At 38.7% G+C, this 23,847-nt stretch overlaps 1 protein-coding gene across 3 annotated transcripts in view; it reads right to left on the reverse strand.

Moving 5' to 3' along the window:
• Positions 1-23,832, reverse strand: part of SGCE (sarcoglycan epsilon) — a 65,784-nt gene extending 41,952 nt beyond the window's left edge. The window contains exon 1 of one of the 3 annotated variants that reach the window (XM_019798584.2): positions 23,636-23,832. In XM_019798584.2, coding sequence (XP_019654143.1) covers positions 23,636-23,744 — 109 coding nt within the window. In that variant the 5' untranslated portion in view covers positions 23,745-23,832. The remainder of the gene's footprint in view (positions 1-23,635) is intronic. The other 2 variants (XM_019798583.2, XM_011223650.3) reach the window with 2 other exon arrangements.
• Positions 23,833-23,847: the final 15 nt, after the last annotated feature.

A 23,847-nucleotide genomic window follows, 5' to 3' on the forward strand; every position in this document is an offset into this window, starting at 1 on the left:
CAGTTACCTTGGCAACTCCACAGTAAAGCCTGCTTCTCTATAAGTATAGTATGCCACTCACTTGTAGAAAAACATGATATGGACGTATGGCACATTAATCATCGAGAAATGGAAAATGACTAAGCCACCATGTTTTGTTTGTGAAAATAATACTTCCTTTTTGTAGCATCAGTTTAAATTATGGGCACCCACACAACATTTTAGAGAAGCGCCCTTTACCTTTACCTTCCCCATTTGTCACTCGCAAAACAAATCGCTCCTCAACAGAGGCTATTTGGGCAGTATTTATACCTAGCTTCCTTTTGGAAACAACAAGTGACACAGAATTTGAAGTTATAGGCTCTTGTTCTAAACGTTCTAAACATGAGCTATATAAATGATGCTGATATGCTCCGCACCCACAGCAACAACGGCTGTTACTCGGCTAACACATGTTGCACTCACATGTATCTAAGTAGTACTCACAAACGGAAAGCTTGAAGCATATTATCTTCTTTAAAAGCAAATCTTGAAAATCAAATTTAAACTCTAAAAACACACAGTACTAAAATCTAATAATCTCTGAAATATACATGTGCACAGTGTCATGCTAATGAAGCTGAGGTCACAGGGTCTGGTCTCTCTGTGTATCGCATGGCTTTGCAATCGTCTCCGGCTGCAAACCCATTACCTCTGCAAACACGTGCCAATGGATACAAATGTAACTGGAAACCAGTGTGTGGCTAAGTCCCATGCAAATCCATCACCATTAATGGGAAAAACAATTAAACCAAAAGTCCAACCCACAGGGGGTCAAACGCATCATCTTCAAACAGCGAGGGTAGCTAGATTTGCAAAGATTAAAAACTGAAGACAGGTAGTCATAAATAACACATTTTTAAAGGAAACATTTCATATCTGAGAAGAGCAAAGGGGTATACGGGCAAGTGGCCAGGGTAATTATGTCACCCTCCCTAAACGTAGTTCAATGTCCTTCATTACCATGCCACAAAAACTTTACAAAAACTGGTCTCTGTACGTTTTAGTCATAAGGTACAGAAAACTACAGGCCATTTCAACAATGATGTGACAGCAGAGAGCCAAGAATCAAGTAACAGACGGCGATGGCAGTGGCAATAAAGTGGGACCTCATGCTAGCTAAATAGCGTCCTGTCTTCCTTTATTAATAGTCCATTTGAAATTATCCCCCTAAGGGAGCGAAATCGTGATGAGCGTGTGCATTTGAGTGCTTATTTACAATTACTTAAAAACAAAAGCAAATTTGGATGTATTTAGTAAACATTAAATTTTGAAAGGATTATGGTGGTGCATTGCTAATGAATTTATAGCATATAACTTCACAATTACCACAATGATTATTTTTAATGGCATATGCACGTGCACAGGCACATACCAAGCCCCTTCTCTACAAAAAAGTCCAGAGAACACTCACCAGCCCTTTTCCTGCAATACCAAGCACGAGTACATGGTTATAAAATAAAGTAGCTGCTCAGTGTGAGGCCCTGCCAGTCCCAGCTAGATTTAAATCTCAAAGCTGTCTCTCCGCACAACTCTTCAAGAAGAAAGTCATAAAGTACTGTCAGTATTCACGTCTGGGTGGCCTTTGTTAAGTACCTATTATGTGTACGTCTCTCTCATAGATGCTTTATCAACAAAGTAAACATTCTAAAAGGTCCACTTATAGGATCACTTGCTAATTTTTCAGGTTTAAGATAGTAAATCCTCACTTCACCACGAAGCCCAAAAGGAGGAAAACAGTTCGGAGAGCTGAGTTTTCTCAAGTACCGAATCGATCCTTTTTCATGATGGTGGAGCATCAACATTTGGCACATCAATTATTACACTCTGCTCTATTATATAACGACGCCCTTGCGGACCGTTTGGTTGCCTTGTCACTTACTGATCTCACACCTCTGCTTGCGGGTCCCAGTCTGCAAATGCTTTTTAAGCCTGTGTGTTTTATAGATTTTCTGTTTTCTCATCTGTAGACAATGTGTCAGCTGTCATTTCTCATTGCTATCAGTATGTTTCCTATAGCAGCTTCTCTATCCTTTCTAATTTGCTGCTATTAATCTGCTGCAGGTTTAGAAACCAGACTACCAAATGAGGTGGCGTGGCGTGTTAAAGGAAGAACAAATTCATTCTGTCTTCACATACGCGGGGCTCTGCTAGATGTGAAAAACAGGGGCCTGCATTTGCTGCATCGATTTTGGCCACCCGAAGACCCTTTTGTGGCGTATTTCCTGGTCCTTAGTTGATGCGGTGTACTTCTGAATAGATGATCTTACTATAATTGGGACATAGCCATTACTTGAGATGGCAGCATAAACTCCATGTATTAAATGCATTCAGAAATAAATAAGTGTAGCATAGAAAGTCTTAATTCAACCCATACATTATGTAAACATGAACTGTCAAATCAAAACGAATGGATTCAATGTGTTGTATAAAATAATTTCTTACATATTTGCTGTGTGGGAAATATACTGCATAATTTAAACAAAGAGATCTATTGATTAAGTGATCTATTACCCTTAGCAATAGCTAAACAAGCCTAAGAATATTATAATGCATTATAATTAATAAGTAATTTATTAATAAGAAATTAAAGTCTATTTCTAAAAGCATTTCAGTGTTCTTAATTTGCCTCTCACGTTCGGAGAGTTTTAAGAGAGAAGCTATACAACGGGAAGCATGACAGGGGTGCTTTAACGGAGTGCAAATTACTTAAATAAGATGATGCATATTTCTCAACGCTTTGTAGTATTGCCTTGATGGTAAGTATTATCCAGAAAAAAAAATTGGAGGTAAAAATGAAGAAGAAGATTTTTAAAAATGTTTAAGATGAAAGATAATACTAAACAGTCATTTATCTGGTATAGCTTTTGAAAATAAACTTTTGCCTAAGCACCAAGACATTTCCATTCCTCAAAATCCTCTTCACATGAAGAATCCTTATGTGAATCCTAATGTTAAGAATTGGAATATTAAAAGAAAGTTACATTAAAAATATAATTGTTAAACTTATTTTACTATATGACCACCCCTGATCATTAAAAATTGTAAGTTCTGTCAGGGGAAAAAATAAGACTTGTCTTATATTTTATAGCTTTAACTGTTAAAAGCTCTTTCTGTGGCTCGGAGGCCCGGTATCCACAGCACTCCCAGAAGCTGCTACCAATTAATCAGAATTGATTTTATAAGAGATGAATCTCATTTGCTATCTCTGCATTGAAAGAACTCATTTCAGGGTTTTCAGAGTCTGATATATTTATGGTTTCCTCCCCAACCTATTTTTTAACGTGTTATTTCTACAGTCAAATTAAAATTTAATTACCAAACCAGATAATTGCTGTAGAAAAATATTCTGAGGGACACCAGTATCCAGCCAGGCACACAACCTGTTCGGTTGTTTTTCCTCACTAAGATTGACCTGGCGTTTTATCAATCCCGCTTTATAAATCTTGGTTTTGAATCAGAAGCTTTTCTCAGCAGTCTGCCCTTCACCTTTGAGTTTACTCAACATCAAAGTGCTGTAGGCCATTCATTTGGCGGTGGCCAGCGACCATTTCTATTTTGCAGACCATGCCTAGGCTGCAGAATTCATCACAAGGAAGGCATTACATTGCCTTTTAAACTTCATTCCTCTAAGAGATAAGGGCACCGTTCTTCACATGAGTAGAAGACAAACCGCGATTTGCCTCTTTTCTACAAAAAGCAAAAAGGTTGTTTTTTTCCTCTCTCTCCCAACCAAAGCCACTTACCGAAACCACTTTGTTAAACGTCTTGATTTTCCATATAATGATCACGTTTTTGTTTGGTCCTGTTGTTTTTTTCTTAAATGTCAGTTGGAAAGTGGTTGCAAACCATTGTTAATTGGTGATCAATAAACTTAGTCTCATGAACATTGCCGTTGAAAAGGGCTTTAGATGTCATCCTGTCTAAGCATGCCAAATATATTTCTCTACCAAAGACAGATCATAGCATTACTTCTTACTTGGATATGGCCTCAGCATTCTTCTTAACCCAGAATTCCTGACAGATACTACCGATCGGAGTTGGCATGCACTTGCTCTCCTGGAGAGTTCAGTCCTTCACTTCATAGATAGCAAAATTGAATCCAGAGAGACAAAACGACAGGTTCAACCCTACAGGAATAGTAAGAGGCAAAGCCGGGGACTTGAACCCAGGAAGTCACGTATTTTGTTGATTTGAAAACACAAAGTAATACATTTGGTGGCTGTACGTTATATTATTATGACCTGCTACGGCAAGCTAATTATGCTGCATAACACCTTCACTTTCTTAATAATCTCTCTTGTTTGATGACAAACCAGAATTTGACCAGATAATCCAAGTTCGTTCTTTATTTTGTGAAGTTATGGTAATAACACTGCACAGTCAGAAGAAGTATGTTGACAATCACAATTTCAAGAAAGAAACAAACCTAAAGATTCTTTTGTTTAAAGAAAGAAACAAACCTGAAGTTTAAAAGGAGACATTTCCACCATCATAACCAGAGCCTAGAAGGAAAAACTCATCTCCCTGATAGATGGTCCTTTGAAGTCCTGGAACTTGGTGATTATTCGTCCTAACTTTGCCACCATTCAGAGGTGAAGAAGAACATGTATTTTCAGTCCTAAGAGCACTTCCTGCTCCTCTCCAACCACACAGGAAAAGAAAGCATCTAGAGAGATGTTTCTGTCTTCAAGTCATGCCCGTTCCTTGACTGTCAGGGAGCTAAGGAGGAGCTCCTTTAAGATGGCAGAAGAAAATTCTAACAAATTATTCAGAGCATACAGTACTTCATTCCCAAGAAGGTCAAATTCAAGGTTAACATTTAAGCGGAAAATAAATAGGAAATCAGTACATGATTATTTTGACTTTCTCTTAGGAGAAAGTTTGTTTCTTGTTTCTCAATTAAAAAAAAGCAATGAAAGTCTTCCAGTAAACCTAAATCTAACCCATTTTGGAAAATGAGTTGTCCTAAGTAAGAAAGGAGAATTTAAAAACATTTATCTAAATGAAGTATATAAGCTAGTAATATGAAGACTTACTCCTTTTTTAAATTATTTTGGGGTAAATTTTAAGTTTGTCTGTCTCTACCCTAGGAAAAAGAAAAGGGAATCCATATTCCCTTTTTATGCTCTTTATGATTTTATGATTTTTTAAAACTATTAATATTAACTATTCATGTGTATCAAGATAGAATGATGCCAAATGTGTTGCTCTGAGACTCCAAATTCCTCAAAATCCTATTTACAGAAGAGATGCCATCCCACTGCTAAAGTTTATTTTTTTAATTTTTAAAAAATTTTTAAAGATTTATTTATTTATTTATTTATTTGACAGAGAGAGAGAGAGAGAAGAGAGAGCCAGCGAGAAAGGGAACACAAGCAGGGGGAGTGGGAGAGGAAGAAGCAGGCTCCCAGCGGAGAAGCCTGATGCAGGGCTCAGTCCCAGAATGTCGGTATCACGCCCTGAGCCGAAGGCAGACGCTTAGGGACTGAGCCACCCAGGCGCCCCTCCCACTGCTAAAGTTTAGAACTGAACATTATCTTAAAAGAAAGTTATACAAAAAATACAGTCACTAAACTTATTTTCCTATATAAGTGCTCTCACAACCTTTTGTGCTCTCTTGAAATGGTCAGAAAGAGATGACTGGGACACATGGTCAAGAACATCTCAAAAAACATTTAATATCTGCAGGAGGACTTAAAATGGCCTTGCTACATGAGCAACTAGAAACAATTATTTTCATACAGCTAATGAAACGTATTATTCTCTGTACATAGAACTACAATGCTAGGATTTAAATTGGATGAGGAGACCAGAAAGGAAGAAGAAGCTAAAGAAGAAAGCAAGGAACCTGAGGCTGCGGTACCTCAGGAGATTGAAGATGTATTAATCACCTCTATTTTGAGAATCACCGCTATCACTCAGGTTCCAAGGAGAAAAATCAATTTGGGGTCCAATGGGAGCATGAAGTTTAAAAGAGGAAGAGAGAAGTACCCCTTGAAGATTCTAGTAAATGCGACAGGCGAAGGTCTTGCAACAGTACATTTCACTAAGAAAGCACCCGAGTAGATGACTCAACAGGGCTTAACAGCCTCTTATGGAATACCTTTTCAGCAAATCAGATAGGAAATGGAGGGACATGTTCAGAGATGACAGGAGTTCTAGAGGACACAGGGAAAGAGAAGGAACTGAAGGAAAAAAAGGATGACTATAAATTTAGTGCAGAATGGTCTGAAGTCCAAAGAGAGAGTTTTTGGTGATCTCGTGTGGGGTACCAGGAAATCAGGGCAGGTCCCGAGTCCTCAGGATATGACAGAGCTTTAATACATTGCAGATTGCAACCTTGAGGGCCATCTGGGGCCATAACTAGGAAGATGAGAACACAGGCAGTGTGGATGTGTCTAAGAAGCTGAGGGCCCTCAGCTTGATTAAGGAACCTGCCAGACACAGGCGGTCATCAGGGATAATTCCCTTGAAGAACCCAGGGAGAATCCCTTGAGAATATCTAAGGCGGGTTTAGGGAAAGGACTATGAGATGATGGGCTTAGGACCTAGAATAAGCGCATTTAGTGCATTTAAAATAAATTTTTGTGGGGCGTCTGGGTGGCACAGCGGTTAAGCATCTGCCTTCGGCTCAGGGCGTGATCCCGGCGTTATGGGATGGAGCTCCACATCAGGCTCTTCCGCTATGAGCCTGCTTCTTCCTCTCCCACTCCCCCTGCTTGTGTTCCCTCTCTCGCTGGCTGTCTCTGTCTCTGTCAAATAAATAAATAAAATCTTTTAAAAAAATAAAAATTAAAAAAAAATAAATTTTTGTGATCTTCTCATGAGAAGTTATTGTTATAAAACTCTGTTTTCTTATAGTTATTAGCAAAAAAAATTCCTTAGAAATGCAAAGGCATTTGCGGGTTTGTTTCAAAAACAGAGAGTAGAGGAGAACTGGCAGCCTCTGTCCTATTGTGAAACAGACCTGGAGTCAATGATTCCCCCTAAGGAATAATTTGGTGCGAGCTGGAAAAAAGCTAGTGATCCCCAACTTCAGGGCTGCATGAAGACAACAAGGTAAGCCAGGAATCACTCCTACAAGGTACCCAGGATTTATTATATGAGAGTAAAGCCATTTTATCACACAAAATGACTGTTCTTTTAAAAACATTTTTAAATTGTTGTTATTTTTATAGACACTTTGCCCCAAAGTTATGGAAACCAAGCTACATGTCCACATGCGTGACCACATATAGCCAAAATTGTGTGTGTGCGTGTGTGTGTGTGTGTGTGTGTGTGGTGTGTGGTTTGGGTAGGGGGTGATGGGCAGAAAGACCTTAAAGGCAAATAACCGAGAAATATTAAGTGAAAGCTTATGAGGATAATTGACATTTTGAAAACAACTAATCTTTTTGTTATTAAGCAAGTCTTTTTCTCCCTGATGAAATGCATTATTTCAAAGGTCCTAGCATATTGTTAATGGACACATTTATGATAGGGAAGAAAAAATTTAGAAAAAATAATCAATCATCCAAGGGTCAGGTCATCTTTCCAATAGTAAATAAGTGCCATCTAATTATTTAATAGCAAAACATATAAATTTGGTTTTGCAACAAAATAATCAGTCAAAAAATCATCCACAATTAGCCAAAATATTTTATGACCATTTTTCTAAGGTTGTATAAACACTGTTTTTAAAATGATTTATGTTAAATGTGCTTCTTAATGTTTTTCAATGTTATAAATAAATTGTTATAATCACCACAGTGGAACAATTTTTATAAGTGGTAAGCTAGCGACTGGATAAGGGTCACAATAGGTTAAAAACAAGAATTATTTTTAGTTAAAAAAAAAAGCAAAACTATGGCAAAGGAAAAAAAAACTTAGAAAATAATGGATTAAGAACATAAAGGATCAGAAGTTTTAGAAGATTAGGAAAACAAAACTGGAGTTTTTCAGACTGACTTATCAAAAAAAAAAAAATCCACACATGACTAAAAAAGCAAAAGGAATACTGAAAGCGGACATTTTAATTGACTCCCCAAAGGGGATTTAGATTTACCACCTAAACTCACCATCTTTCTTCCCACCAGTCATTTTTCTGCTGACAATAAAACTGTTGGCCTGTTTGGTCTTCCAGTTAACTGTTCCATTTATGCCATCAGCACAGCTTAATAAAAAAGCTTTTCAGAATAAAACAAATGCACAAAAAATGAAATTAATGTCAAATTAAAATGACTATCCCAGGTCACCTGCTATTAATTGAGATTAGATTCCTTCCAGCCCAACTAGCTGTTTAATTCCATTGAATAAATTTTTGTTGCATATGTGGGGATACAGGGTAAACAAGACACAGGTCCTGCACCCCAACAAGTTTATAATCTATAAGGATTGATAATTCATGTACACAAATATGTATGAAATATATATATACACATACATACACAATAACTACACATACACACAGTGGTAGAAAACAGAAGTACTACAAAACCCTGAGGGCGGAAGCCATTATCCCTGGCTAGGGATATTGTGATAAGTTTAAAATATCTTTTAAATTTCACAGTTGAGTTTTAGAAACATTACACTCGCAAAAATGAACATAATTGGGGTCAGGGGGTAATAAGTAGGTGGCTATCTCTGGAGTGTAGGGTGGCAGTTAGCCCATAAATCATGGCTGAAGCAAAAGGAAAATAAAGATGGGGCCAGTTATATAACATCATGGAGATAATCCTGAAAGTTTTCAAATTGCTGCATGTGGGTTAGTTAGAAAAGGGGAATCAAAGATGACTTTGAATATTTGATCCAGAGTGACACAGAACAGTGATACATTAGGAATCCCCCCCAAAAAAGGAGTCAGTTTCAGGAAAAAGACAATAAATTTGAGCCATATTAAATTCAGGGTACCACTTGGATATCTGCGTGAAACCATCTAAGAGGAAGATGGAAATGGAACTCTGATGCATAAGAGAACTTGCTGGGGCTTCAGATCCAGATTTGAACATTCATCCCCAGAGGAATGGTGGTGGAAGTCAAACCCCAGTACAATTTTCAAACAGACTACGCTCCCAGGTAATGTACTAGGCACCCTCATATCCAAAGTGATCTGGAGAAGAGACACCTTCACATTCTTGAGCCATTCCTCTACGCTCTTTCTCATCAACCGAACTACCACTCTTACTGCTTACTCCCCCATTTTTCATCCTTACTTTTCAGACATGGGATTTGGGTACCATTTTCCTAGCTATAACATTGGGTCTCTATCTCATTCTCCCTTCCTCTAGCTATCTCAGGTATGTTCCCTCTGGGTTCAACTCAGTCCCAGAGTCCCTGAGGATATATCCCACAGTTTGGGCCTAGCTTCTGGAGCTGAAATATAGCAAGAAGGAACGCACAAAAAAGTGGGAGGGACAGCAAAGGCAGAAGAACATGTTAATAAATACATTTATATAGCAAGCACAGAGGATGATTCAGCAAAGAAATCAGAGACAAGGCAGTCAGAGAGGCTGGGCAACCAAGCCTGAAGTGTCACATATGTCAACAGAAGAGGTATCAAGGAGGATGGAATCCACACCCTCACATACTGCATAAAGGTCAAAGAGAATGAGAGTTTAGAAAAGACTGCTGGATGTGTAAAGTGAGAAGTTACTGGTGACTCCTTGAAAGTGGAGTTCCAACAAAGGGACAAGAATAGAAGCCAAACTGCAAAAGGTCAACATGTAGATGCAGCAAATACAGTTAATCTTTCAAGAACACTGGCCAGGATAGGGGAGCAAAGAGATGAAATGACACACTAGAGAGACTGAGAAGCAGCAAGGTGCAGAGAGTGCTGGTGATGCGAGCATGGGGTAACAGATTTTGTTCAGAAGCTGAGGAAAAGACAAAAGGAGAGAGAAAGAGATGGAGGATGAAGAAAAGGAGCAAAACTGATGAGATGCAATGCAAGAGAAGCCAGAATGGGTGAGACCAGCATATACAAGCAAAGAAAATACCTCATGATTCAGAAAGTAAGGACGAGTGAAGACAAACACTGGTCGGGGCAGGTACAGGAAACTTCTTGTTGAAAGGGGCTCTCACCTTAGTAAATCAGAGATGAAATGTATATTCTTTTTTAAACTGAATTTTGAAGAAAATTCTGAGCTTAAACGAAATTAGGAGAAATACCAAGTTCCCTTCCAAAATTAAAAAAAAAAAAAAAGAATACAATTCAAAACCCAAGTAATTAAAGACCAACAAACAAGCAAACAAAACCTCAGTTGATCATTTCAGTGATACCTGCGAGTGGAAATCAAAGGCTCAAGCACCCCAAGCAAATAAATGACTTGGTTGGTATGTAATGTTTAAAATCTGTAAACTTAAGTGTACTAATTTTATATCTACTAAAAGATCAATCTTCTGAATGATTTGCCTAATAAATGGTTGATTTGCTTAACAACTGAAATTATGTCCTTTTAAATCTAGATGAAAAATACAGTCATCACTTCCTAAATAATTTACATTAAAATACGATAAGAAATGTTCATAGTGTCTCTTGTGGCAAAATACCTGCTCCCTGCATTCTCCTGATCACTGGGTTCCAAAGGCAGCATGCTGGTCACCTAAGAATCACTTGGGCAGCTCTCTAAAAATACATATTTACACCCCCAAAAATTCATCACAAAAAAATTTTAAAAATACATATTCATGACTTCACCATGGAGAATTTAGGTAGGTGGGTTACACAATTTCATCAGGCAATTCTCATACACAAATATGAACTTTAGAAGACTGAGGGGAGAACTACAGAACCCAAGGGTAGGTAAGATAGTCAACTGAGTCACATCATATGTGCCAAATGTAGGCTGACCTTAGAGCTGAAAACCTTCCCCACTTCTACCCCCACTCTCCCACGGATTGGGGAGTTATCATAAAGAAAGAATGGTCTGCGTATCCGGACAGCATCCCTTTTGTTCCCTCCTTTATTCTAGCCCAGTGGTTCTCAGACTACATATGCTTAAGAATCGGTGTTCAAAGTCACATCCACAAAACTATACATATTGTACTTTATGGATGATTTAAAGAATTTACTAGGATAACAAGTCTGTGAGATATTTTTGTCTTACACTCTGTCATGTCCTTGCCAGGTGAGACAGCATATCATTGCTCAAAATTTTCAGGTCCTATATAAGGGTAGTCCAGTTGGCTTTTACAGGATTCAAAGGACAAATCTGATTGGTTTCTCAATCATTAACAAATGGAAGCTGTGTAAGACATCCCACCAATGTTGCTCTATTTTAAGGCCAGCATTGCTTTGAGCATGTTCATTTTTTTTTAAAGTTCATAGTGATACATCTAAAGTTCCCCTCTGACCGCAGAAGGCTGCAGTCCAATAAATCTAAAAAAAAAAAGACAACTTTTTTATGACGCTACTCGCCAGACAATGTCGCTAACAGCAAGACACAACATCACGGATGGTATGTCTGCTTAAACATTCAATTCCCACACTTTGTGTTGGGGGGAGAAATAGCAATAACATGGAAACAACTATTTGTTTTTAATTGTGTGTCCAAGATCATGGATCCACTCAACTAGCTTCTTGTATAGAAAATTACTATAATGCATGCAATGACAAACACAGATACTCTCGCTGAAAAATGTCATGATTTCAAAGTTTGATTTTTGTTAGAAAAGGACCACAGCATTTCTTTTCTGTGAGAACAAATTTCCTTAGTTATCATGGGAAAATATAACTCAATTTAAAACATATTTGCTCTATACATAACTTTTCAAGATTAAATCTAATGTGCAAAAAAATTTCAACGTGTAAGGGCTGGTTCTTGGACTCTTTCCAAAGATAATAGACCATCCCCAGAAATCTTGAAAGAAACTCCACTGTGCTCACTGAGTTCATGATAATCTCTGCTACAATTGTACCTGGATGTGAGTTTTGCTCTAATTCATAAACATAAAAGCAAAGAATAACATACATACTGGGTTTACACAGCCCAAGCTAAGAAGACATTCACACAATTAACTGGCTTATATAATTTAACCAATTCCTCAACGCTCCCTTTCAAAAATCATCAAAGCCTGAATTAATCCGAAGGTGGCTGGCATGCCCTTAAAATTCCCTAGAAACCATACAATACTTAAAGTTTGTCTTAAGATTCCATGATTTATTCTGAGTCTTGTAGCAGCATGACTGACAACATTTCATCTGGCCTGGGGCGAGCACTCTCTGAAGAGACATTACTCTTTCCCAAACCTGAATAATTTGCAGACTTGTGGGGGAGGGGTTTGTTATTTAATAAAAGCAATTGAAGAGCTGTGAATGGTGACTGATTGCTGATGAGCTAATCAGAATGTCAAGGGAAAGAAATAATAAATAATAACTTACTTCGACATCGCTGTCCAAGTAAACAGCAGGAAATGCCAAATGAAATTTAAACTGATTAACGCACTCACCTTAGAACCGAACTGTCACGTCTTTCTCTGTCCACTGTCTCATCTGTCTCTTTTCATATTTCACTTGAAGGGGACACAGACTTTGTTTTCATAAAGCGGATATATAGCTCACGTCCCTGACATCTCTCTGCTTCTCTCACCATTCCCCATGTCGCTATGTCACCTCCTTGCCCCTTACATCTTCTCTTCCCTTCCTTTCTGCAACCCTGCTTAATACTTCTTCAATTGTCTCTTATATTAAGATATCTTCATATTTTTCTCTCTAAATCTGACATTATCGTTAGCTACCATGTTTTGAATGCTAAGTGTGAGTCACCACACCAAGGTTTTATACATGTTAACGAACTTAATCCTTATATCATCACCTATGTGAAGTAGGTATTATTAGTTCCATTTTTCCATGAGGGCAAGAAGTCTTGGGAAATTATGGAACTTACCCCAGGTCATGTGTTTACTAAGTGGCCAAATTGGATTTTGAACCCATGTCTTGGCTTACTGCTAAGTCTGTGTCATCTACTCGTCAATACTAACCCGAAATGGTTAAATGGGAAAACAATTTGTAAACTACATATTTTTAAATGTAATTTGAAATACTGTTATTACTAGTAGGTCATATTCTACTTATTTTTCTTTCTAGAAAAAGTTTCCCCTGATTGTAGGTCATATTCTACTTATTTTTCTTTCTAGAAAAAGTTTCCCCTTATTGTAGACTAGAAATAGAATGAGGAAATGCCCATAAAAATTCCATGCATTATGGGCATGAGTGCACACACACAACCTTCATTAAAATAGGAAATCTAAAAGGTTGGAAACTATGAGGGGAGAAAGGGCTAAAAAGTACTGTCCACTCCAACCTCAGGAAAAGATATAGCTAAGAGAAATGTAACAGCAGGGTTTTAAATCCAAGAATGCCAAAATAAGAAGCCTTAAAACTTTGTTAAAACATTGGAGTTCCAGCAGGGTGAAACATCAGGAATTATTAAACACATTTGAAAATTATTTGAGTTTTATAATTTTAGCACAAGCTAGGTAAGATATTAGACTTTAGAGTGAAATGAAGTTGGAATACAGAAAGATCGTGTTCTCTATCAGAGTGTCTGAAGACAGAGTGTCTGGGCTGAAATCCCAGTTTTTGTCCACTGGGCAAGTTATGCAATATCTCTGAACCTCAGTTTCCTTCTCTGTCAGGGACAGTCTAGTGCCCGCTTCATAGAGACATTTTATGAGTTACTAAATGAGACAATACATTTAAAACCTTCAGAAGAGTGCTTTGCACATAATGATGTTCTCAAAAAATGTGAGCTCTTATTACATTTAATCTACAACTAATACGAAGGAAACTTTAGATTCCTTTAAATGTGATTTCTTAAAAAGTAGGTGAAAAAAATTGTGAGTACAGTTGGCAACAGAGACTTTAGCACTCTCTTTTTTGTTTTCACGGTCATTAAGACACATGAGAAATGATAATATTTCTGTAGCTGAGTGGAGTAAACGCTGGAGGCTGCTAACGAGCAGAGCCAACAGCCCAGGGGCTCCAAATACCCACCCCCACCCCCAGTCCATGCGGCCTCCCAGAGGACTAAGAAGATGGCACTGGCCAGGCATGCTGGGTGAGAGCTGCAGCTTAATCCTTTTGAGGAAAGCCAGATGCAATAAGAACAAGTCATATTGATATGTGCTATCTCTGACTCTCATAAACTCTTAGGAATTTTTCCCGAGGAAATAATGCAACAGAAGCAAAAACTGCATGGACACAAGATTCAGCTCTGCATCATACATGTCAAAATGGGGGGAGGGGAGAGATTCAAAGTCCAATAAAAGAAAAAGTGTTGATTTGATAGAATAGCTAACGGAGAAGACAGTTATCCCCTTCTCTTGGTAGTTTTACTCCTTTGCTCAAATAGCCTGACTAAAACATATACTGTGTTTCCACAGCCCGGAAATGGTACTATCTACGTTCCATCTCAGAAATGTTAGACGATTAAGGAGCACCAGTGGGACCCTTAAAAAAAGAGATGCCTGATATATGTTGTAGGTATATGCACGATTATAGTTTAATGTCCTGATCTGCAAAATGTTGGACTATTTTGAAATTAACAAAATTAGCAAAAGGCAGAATACAAATAGTACACAGACTATGTGAAATCTAGTGTAATAGTGCAATCTAGTGGAAAAGGATTAAAAGGCAGAGTGTTAAGAGCTACTGCTGGGTTAGGGAAGTCAAACTGTCGGAAAATTCTGTTCAAAATTTTAAAAAATACAATCATCCTTGAAAGGTTTTTCCAATTAAGAAACTTCTGAAAGAGAAATACTCTCATATTGGTTGTTTACTTGGAACTGTCATTCCTTTTCTTTATTATAGAAGCCCTATATCCTCATTGCAACGTATTCAAATGGTATAACCAGGAGGGTATAAAACATAAAGATCCCCTCTCATCTATCCCTGGCCCCCCTCCAATGCCTAGGGGAGCCACTTTGCATGTTTCCACGTGTATGCATATGCAGACATATGTTTGTGCACATCCACAGACACACACCGTGCTCTTTTTTACATAAAGTGATCTCACTTTTTCCCTTAGCATGTATGTTGGACGTGTTTACATGATATCACATTTGAAGGTTGCATTGCTCAAACATAATTTCCTTTTCGACGCCTCGAACTCAGCCTGTCCCAAGGAGGACTCCTGATCTTTCCCTTAGAGTCTGGGTCTCTTCCGGCATTCCTCCTGCCCTGAATGGCACCCCCATTCATCCTCCTGAATATGACAGGAATCTAGAAATCATTCTTGACATCTCCTCCTGCCGATCTCCAGTGAATTCGGTCCACGACCCACTCCTGTTGCTATTTACTCCTCAGAAAGTCCGTCCTAGCTTCATCTCCCTGGCACCAGCACCGGCACCGTCCGGGCGCAAGGGTGGGGGGGGGGCTTCATCTCCATCCGGGGATTACAAAAGTAGCCTTGGAACCAGTGTGCTGCAAGCAGTTCTGACCCCTCCAACCTCTTCTTCACAAAACTGCCAAAACGCTCTTTTTGAAATGCAAATCTGATCCTGTCCTGCTTAAAACCCCTCTGAAGACTTCCCATAGGTTTTAGGATACAGATTACACTCTTTAAGGTGGTCCGACAGGTCCGGCAAAATTCGCTTCCTGACCTCCTACCTCGCCTCCTCTCACATTGGGTTTCCTCTTCTCTCTCGGCTCCAACTTCCCTGGACTTCTTCCAGCACCTTCTATCTGCCAAGTCAACCTGCCCCAGGGCCTCTACAGCGCTCTTCCTTTTACCTCAAATACACCTTTCCTCTTCACCTCACCTAACATTTACTCATCCTTCAGATCTGAGTACGTCCTCAGAGAAGCCTTCCTTAATCCTCCTGCCTGGCCAAATCCTCTCCCTAGAAATCCTAGTAGTGTTGGGAGCACTTAGCATAGCTCTAAGGGCACATTTATGTGTATGATTATTTGATTAATCTTTGTCAACTCCGGTAGTGTAAAAGTTCTGTAATGGCTGGGACCGTGTGATCCCCAGCATCTAACACGGAGTCTCAAAACAGGTTGATGCCCAGGAAATAAATAAATAAAAGAATACCTAGTAAAGAAGACCACTACGTTTCCTACGTTTTCATTATTGCTATCAATAGTCCGTGGAACATCCTTATACTTTTACTTCTGAGCACTTTCACAAGTCTGTCTGTAAGCTAAACTCCTAGAAGTAAAACGGCTAGACAAAAAAAGAGCATACATTTCAAATTTTGATAAGCACACGTAGCAACCTGTTCTGTTTCCACTCCTGCAGTACTGGTCTTTGATGAAAATCAACTCTATAGCTACAGAAGATGGAAAAATGTTAAAGGTGCTACACGGATTAACTGTTACATAGAAGAGAATAACCAGCGTCGTTCTACCGCCTAACAAGAAACACCAATTTGCTAAGGAGGAAAAAAACAAAACAAAACAAAAGACCTTCGGGGCTAACTTTTTCTTTTCTTCTGCATTCCAAGGTAAAAGAATAACTTTACATCTATGCCTATCGCTGAAGAAACCGGAAACTACAATATTTCACTTTAACTACTGCAGGAAAATTAACTGTGATCTCTTCTTTCAAATTCACAATAAACCCCAAATCTCCATAATAATCAAAGTGGTGACCAGATGAATGAGTGAAACATTAAAGACTGGGAAAGAATTTACACCAGAGCTGCCTAACTCCTAAGCATTTTTGAAATGAGCAGCTTCATTTGTCAGAAAAGAAAAAGTCTGCCTTCCATGTCACAACAGATGCTGTGGCAATTCCCATGGTACAGAATGCCGAAGATCTATTCTAAAAATCTGATTAGTCCCAGGCAATTAAGTAGAAAGTGAGACGTGCTAAAGACGAGTGCTTTGTAAGTAATAAAACACATTTAAACCACCACTGCATAAATATTGCATAAAAATTCTTAGATGAAGGGAGAGCCAAAGAATAAAAATTCTACCAAAGTGACTCTAGAAGACAACAGCACTTTAGGTTTACCCACGTTGATTTTTTTTCAAGAATATAACAGTAGTCATCATGCCAGCAACTTATGTTTTGAGACCACCTATGTAAAACTTCTCTAAGTTTTAAAATTTAACACTGATGATTATTTACTTCCCAGGAGCAGGAGCAAGCATTGCATTCAAGGAATCATAACCAGCTGCCTGTGGATCAGGTGAACGAGCGTTGACAAGCCAGAAGCTCATCTTTGAGCATTTCTCTCTTGGAAATATGAGCTCAGTGCAGGAACGCCTGTGGCATCTTCAACAACTGGGAAGCGAGCCATTACAAGTTGCCCTGTGCATTATTACAATCCCACAAAAGTGCATGGCACTTTTACAAAAGAGAGAAAATAAGGAGAAACTTGTTCAACATGAAAAACATACTTCACACAGTCAGAGTCAGAGTGACCATATTTCTGACCTAATAATTTGAGTGAGAACATTGTGGGTATATGGGGGAGAGGGGGGGTTGGGGAGGGGAAGACGATGCAGGAGTAAAAGAAGTAGAAAAAAGTTGGTTAAAAAAGATGTCTGAAGAATATTTTCTTCTTTCTTTACATCTCTCATCCGAGTCCCCCTTAGTTTTCAAGGCTCCAGGGCATTAAATTAGTTTCCATGGAGTCAGATGTGTTACTCCTCAGAAGTGGGGTCCTCTGTTTCATACTCTACACATTAATTTTGAGCCATCAAGTTTCCAAAGTTAGATATGGTAATCAAAATAATCAATAGGTGGATGGAGGAGAAAGAAAATCTGCCACAAGACGTGTTTGAGACACTAAGAATGTGTCCCTGAGACAGTCAGAGTCCAGGCTAACCTGAAATGGAGGGAAGTTAAAAGAGCACAGGGTCGGAAGCTACTTTTGATTGAAAGGTTTTATCTTCAATTGAAAAGCTAAAAATCATAACTAAATATTGCAAGGACATATAAGAGTGGTGAAAACTGCAGAAAAGAGAACTGTCCCCCACTTCCCCCAGGGTAAGTGGATCCAGCAGCCAAGGGCTTAGCTGTCCTGCACCAGCAGCCAGCAGCGGCTGCTCCCCCTTAACCCTGGGTGCCCCAGCATCCGCGGCCACTCGGCCCAGGAAGCCTGCTACCAGCCAGCAAGAAACACCAGGAAAGGAAGAACTATAGGAAACAAATTAAGCCCAGGACAGTTTGCAGGGGGAAAAAAGCCAAACGAAGCCAAAAGCCCTTTAATTCTCTTCTCCGATATTCATGTTTGAAACAGAATGGGAGGGTAGGAAGGAATGTGTTAAATAGCCCTGTTGCAGCTACAAGTTGTAAGAGATCAACTTGCAACACACAGGACTCTTCTTTTTTAGACAGTTTATCAAAAAAAAAATAAAATGTTTCCATCACAAGCTTCTTTGCTGTCCTAGGCGAAAATGTGATCACAGCCTTCAGATTAAACATTAATCGCAGTAAAGGTGAATATTTCTGATACTTAAAAGAACAGACCAAGTAAAGGTGTTGATTCCCTTGCTGAGCTGTGCTGTTAAAAAGGTCTGGAGTTGAAATCCGTCTCTACCTTTCACCCACTGGTGCTAGCTCTGCTTTCCGAAGCAAACAGAAGAGAGTTTATGTCTACTTTTGGTCTTCAAGCTAAACATTTCCAGACCCTTTGAGGATACCTCCTGTGACAGGATTGCCAGACCCCTCACCATCCCCACGGACTGTTCTGGAAGTTGTCTAATTTGTCAACGTCTCTCTTTAAATGTGACAGCCAGAAATGGACACAATACTACAGATGTGGTTAATTAGAGGGGGGCACTATTAATTTTTGTGACATATGGACACTATACTATTATCAGAATCTGAATTTGATTTTTTTCTTTTTTGCAGACACATCAAGCCGCTGGTTCATATTAACATTCTTTTTCCTCAAAAATTGCCACCATGTTAAGGCACCTCCTTCCTTATACACCAATGAGTTATGATGCATTTACTGTTATAAAAGATCTTTTTGCATAGCACTGCAGCCTATTTAAGCCATATTAACTCTAAATTCTGTTACCTACTTATAAGTTACCCCTTTGAAAATCATCCCTGGATTTTAAAGCAAGCATCTCAGATCTTCATCAAAGCCATTCATAAAATTCATTGAAAAAGAGAAGACCCAGGGCAAAGGCTTGCATCTTTCCCTAGGGACGACTCTTAGACCCCAATCCAGTAACCCACACACCTGGCGGGTGCTAATTCAGCCTGCTTCACGCTCACAAAACAATCCGGCTAGTCTACACACCACCTCACATAAGAGCATCTAAAACCTTAACAAATGCTTTGCTGAAAGCAAGATTCACTTATGTTTCAAAACAAAGTGTACACAACTACACATATTAAAATTATAGTCTTTGAAAAATACATATGCACACAGAACAAAGACTAGAAGGAAAGGAGCATCAATGGAAACGTCTGTTCTCGCGTCAGACTGTGGAGATTGTTTTTTATTCAATACTGTCTTTACTATAGTTACATTGTTTAAAAATTGAAGCCACTAGGAATTCTGCTTACAGAGAATGTCGTTTGGAGGCAGTTCATGTGAAACAGCTTGAAGAGCACTGAGCCTCTCTCTGATCCTACCAACTCGAAAACCCCAGTCGAAAAATGCTCATTTTAAAAGACTTGTTGATCCTTAGGAACATCAGCTTTTTTTTTTTTTTTTAATTTTGCATTCCTGTTTTTGGCTAACATTTCTGGAAATCAGGAAGACAGCAGACCAGACAACACTATTCTGAAGTTTAGAAAAAGCTTGAATTGTGTGTGTGTGTGTGTGTGTGTGTGTGTGTGTGTGTGTGAAAGAGGGAGAGTCTGTTCATGACTGTCTGTCTGTCTGTTACGTCTGTCTGTCTCTGCTGGAGAAGTTCAAAAGGATGAAAAGCCGGAGGAGGGGGGAAGCCACCACGTTAATAGTTCTGTGAAGCTTTGGACTAAAACACAGCTCCAGCCCGAGAATTTCTAGCGGACACATAAACTCATATCATCTATTCACCTGGAATCCTTTTTTTACACTAAGAGCAGGAAATAAGATCAGCAATAGGTTTTGCATGTTGGTGTTTAAAGCCAAGTCAAGGGTAAGGTTTAAGAAAAGGAGTCAGAGAGAGTAAGTGTGTGCTACAGTTAGTAAAAAAGAAAAAAAAAAGTGGCTGGTTATTTGGGAGAAACTAGGACCTATAAATCCTGCCCTTATTGGAATCCTCAAACAATCTGAAAATTTGATGGAGAATTTTTAACATGTCAGAGTTTCTTCACTGCTTCAGCATTCTGTTTAGAGCATGGTTTTCATCAGTGGGAAACCAGTGTTAGAATCTGAAAAACATGTTGTCTTTACCTCTTTGAGGTGGTCTCTCACCAGTTTTCTCTGGTGCTCTCTCTTGCTATTTTTAATGTTTGAGAGAAAGACAAGTGAAAATTCCAATTTGCTTAGAAATACAATTTGTCCATTGTCCTAGAAGCTAAGCTAAATGCATCAGGTAAAACAACAGCTTTTAGACTGATGGCAACTCTTATAAAAAGAGATAAGATGACCAAATACTAAGTCCAATATGATCAAATACTAACTCCTGCTAATACAACTGAAAATTTTACTTTGCTTAGAACTAAATTTTCCCTACCATAGTAAAAGTTAAGCCAAAAACATGTGGTAAATCAGCAGGTTCATAGGTCCATAGCGAATTTTCATTTAAAAGAGATAAAATGTCCAACTAGAAAGTCTAGTTATTATTGGACAAGTGAAAATTTCACTTTGTTTTGAAATACAACTTTCCCACCACCCTAGAAATTAAGCTAAATACCTCAGGTAAATCAAGAGTTTCGCACACATATGGCAAATTGTCATAAAACAGGTAAATGTCCAAGTAGAAAGTCTAGTTACTACTTGACAAGGGAAAATTCTACTTTGTTTTGAAATACTATTTTCCCACTACATAAGAAGTTAAATACAGGCAGTAAATCAACAGCTTCATAGATCCATAGCAAACGCTCATAAAAATGGATTAAACTGTCGAAGTACAATGCCCAGTTATTATTTGATAAAATAAATATGCTCATTAACACCTTTTTTTGCTTTACATGTAATCTTGTGCAAAATGGGTAAAGAACAGTCAACACTGGGAAATATCTGAGAAAATCCAAAATTCACTTAGGATACTAAATGTCAAAAAAGTGTTTAAAATTCTTGTCTATTAATGGGGGATAGTTAATGTTGTTTTGATAGATAACACAAATGTTATCTAAAGTATTTGTCTATCAATGTTGTATTTTTGTGTTTATTTTTAATATTGTTTTGTTGTTTCAGATTTTTAAAGTTTTATTATAATTACTTACCTATCAATATTGTTTTTTCTTAGAAAATCCTCTTTCGTAAGCAAAGTAAAAATTATTTTATATGTTGAGAAATAAAAACATAAGGAAATATACCAAAATGATAACTATGTGTATGTTAGAATAGTGAAGTCAGGGGAAATTCTCAGTTCTCTGGTTTTAAATATCTATGTGATAATGTTGTTCATTTAAAATTTTAATTAGAAAAAGTAATTAATATTATTTCCTTTAAAAAAAAACCTGCAAATTTAATGCTATTTGACAGGTGTCTTTGGAAAGAAAATTAATTTGGAAAATTAATTTGTTCTCATTTTTAATTTTTAAAAATCGTACATATGCAGCTGTATGAAAATATATATTATTTTGGTACATAAACACGCATAAAGAAAGTCTGAAAAAGTAAACTCCATAATGTTTACAGGGGTTAGCTCAGGATGAAGAGGTTACAGGTGATCTTGATTTTCTTGGTTTTTTCCCAGTTTTCTGGAGATTTTTTCTCCTGAATTTTGTACAGCGAGTAGGAATTCAGTATAATAAAAATAATACTAATGCTGTTTTTATATTAAAAAAATTCTGGTTAACATTTTGAAATAAAAAATTAAATTGGTTCAAAGTGGTTCAAACTTTAAGTGTCTTGGAATAGATTTTTAAACTTTCATTCTCTCTACCATCTATACTGGTTTTTAATCTTGCCTTTTAGAAAAAGAATATCTATCAGTTAACAATTAGGTGAGGTAACTTTTCTAGATTGAAAAAAAAAAGTCTAAGGGGTTGACAGTTTGGCGGTCAAGAGAATGGTATTCTGGTAAACCTAAGAATCCTAAAATTTTATCTTGCAGGAAAGGATGAACATCTTAATATTAAAAGGCACTTCTAAAAAAGTATAATTGTGCTCACCCAGCTTCCTAGAAAAATATCTTTCATTGTTGGAAATCTTCATTCATTCATTCATATATCGGATGGTCAACATTTCATTTCTGATAAAAAGTAAAATCTTAGTAAATGTGCTCCAGTTTTGTTTATTCCTAGAAAAGCTAGCTTTACGTGCAATCCTGACACCCTGTCATCTACAATGGGCCAAATTCTTATTTATCCTATACGTATAAATAATCTGTAGCAATGTTACTAAAATATGCTCAGTGTTAGCCTTCAAATACAAATGTCTCATCCGTATTTCAAGAACCTCACTCAGCTGTAGACAATTGGTTTTCCATTTTTACTTAAACTTCTTTTTCTAAGATTATCAACATATTGTCCTTTTTCTCAGAGCCTAACTAACCCTTTGAGGCGCTTAAATGGAAATCCTCCTTATGGCTTTTTTTTTTAAGCATCCTTCTTCATCAGTATTTTAAAGTCTTGTAACTCATTGCAATTTTATCTAAGGTAAAATATGTATGCTTATATGCATAAATACACGCAAACATTTGTGGCCAAATCTCGGCACCACGCTTGAAAGGATTAAACATGCGGTTACCGTGACTAAATGTATTCATTCCCTCCACAAGATTTAGAAAAATGTAACGTTGCAGGGAGAACTAGGTCTCTGTGTAAACCTTGTAATCACCACCAAAAGGCCATAGCTGGGAGCCTCCGAAGCCTCCAAGCCCACTGGAGGCATCCACAGCTGTTTTTAATTGTTTTTGCTTTTCAAAATAGTGCACTTGGTGGGGCCAACGGTGTTGTTTGCAGCGTCTCTGGCCCCCAGCCAGTTTAACCCTGACCTGAACGCCCTGTTTAGCTCCCAGCATTTCATGATTCCGCTTCCCCGCTTCATAAAACCTAAGAAAAACGAGATCTCCGCCGCCGAGAAATGCTCTTAGGAAGACGGGGAATTAGGTGTTTCAAATGCACATTTTTGTGTTCTCTCCCGATCGGATTCAAGGAAAGGAAAGAAAGGCTGTGTTTATGTGGAAAAGGACGCCGCCTGACACCCATTTCCAATGGCTTGTCTCCGGGCCGCAGCGCCCCATTTCTGTGGTAACGACCCCCAGAAAAATGGGCAACAACCCCCAAGCCTTGCTGCTGGGATGGGGAGAGGTCTACCACCAGGACTGGGAATGGGGGGGGGGTAGGAATGGAAATTAGAGATGGAATTTCTGCGCGCTCTAGGCAGGGAGGGGCCCGCGGGGGCGCGGAGAAAAAGAAAAGGCCAGGGGTCAAGCCTGGGAAGGGACTCACAGGGCCCGGGAATTGGGGTGTGGGGTGTTCTGTAGGAGAGGTATAGTGGGGACGGGGGCAGCAAGAGGGGCTGACACCCAGAAAATGCACCCAGATACCCAAAACCCGGGCAGGGGATGGGGAGGCGGCGGCCTGTTGGCCCCAGGACCTCCCGTCGCGCGCGGGCCACTAACCTGTCAGCAAGAAGGTGCCAGTGGTCGCGGGGCTCATCCTGCGTGTCCCCCGACCCTGTCCCGTCCAAGCACAAGGGTCTCCCAGCTCCCACCACCGGGGCAATTGCATTCTTGGCCTGGCTAGGCCGGCCGTCCTCGATTCTCCCCTCCCCTCCCTTTCTTCTTTCCTCCCAGCTTGGCCAGTTCAGCATCAGCATCCTGCACCCCCTCCT

This window comes from Ailuropoda melanoleuca, chromosome 1 (assembly GCF_002007445.2).
Source record: "Ailuropoda melanoleuca isolate Jingjing chromosome 1, ASM200744v2, whole genome shotgun sequence".
Lineage (NCBI taxonomy): Eukaryota > Metazoa > Chordata > Mammalia > Carnivora > Ursidae > Ailuropoda > Ailuropoda melanoleuca.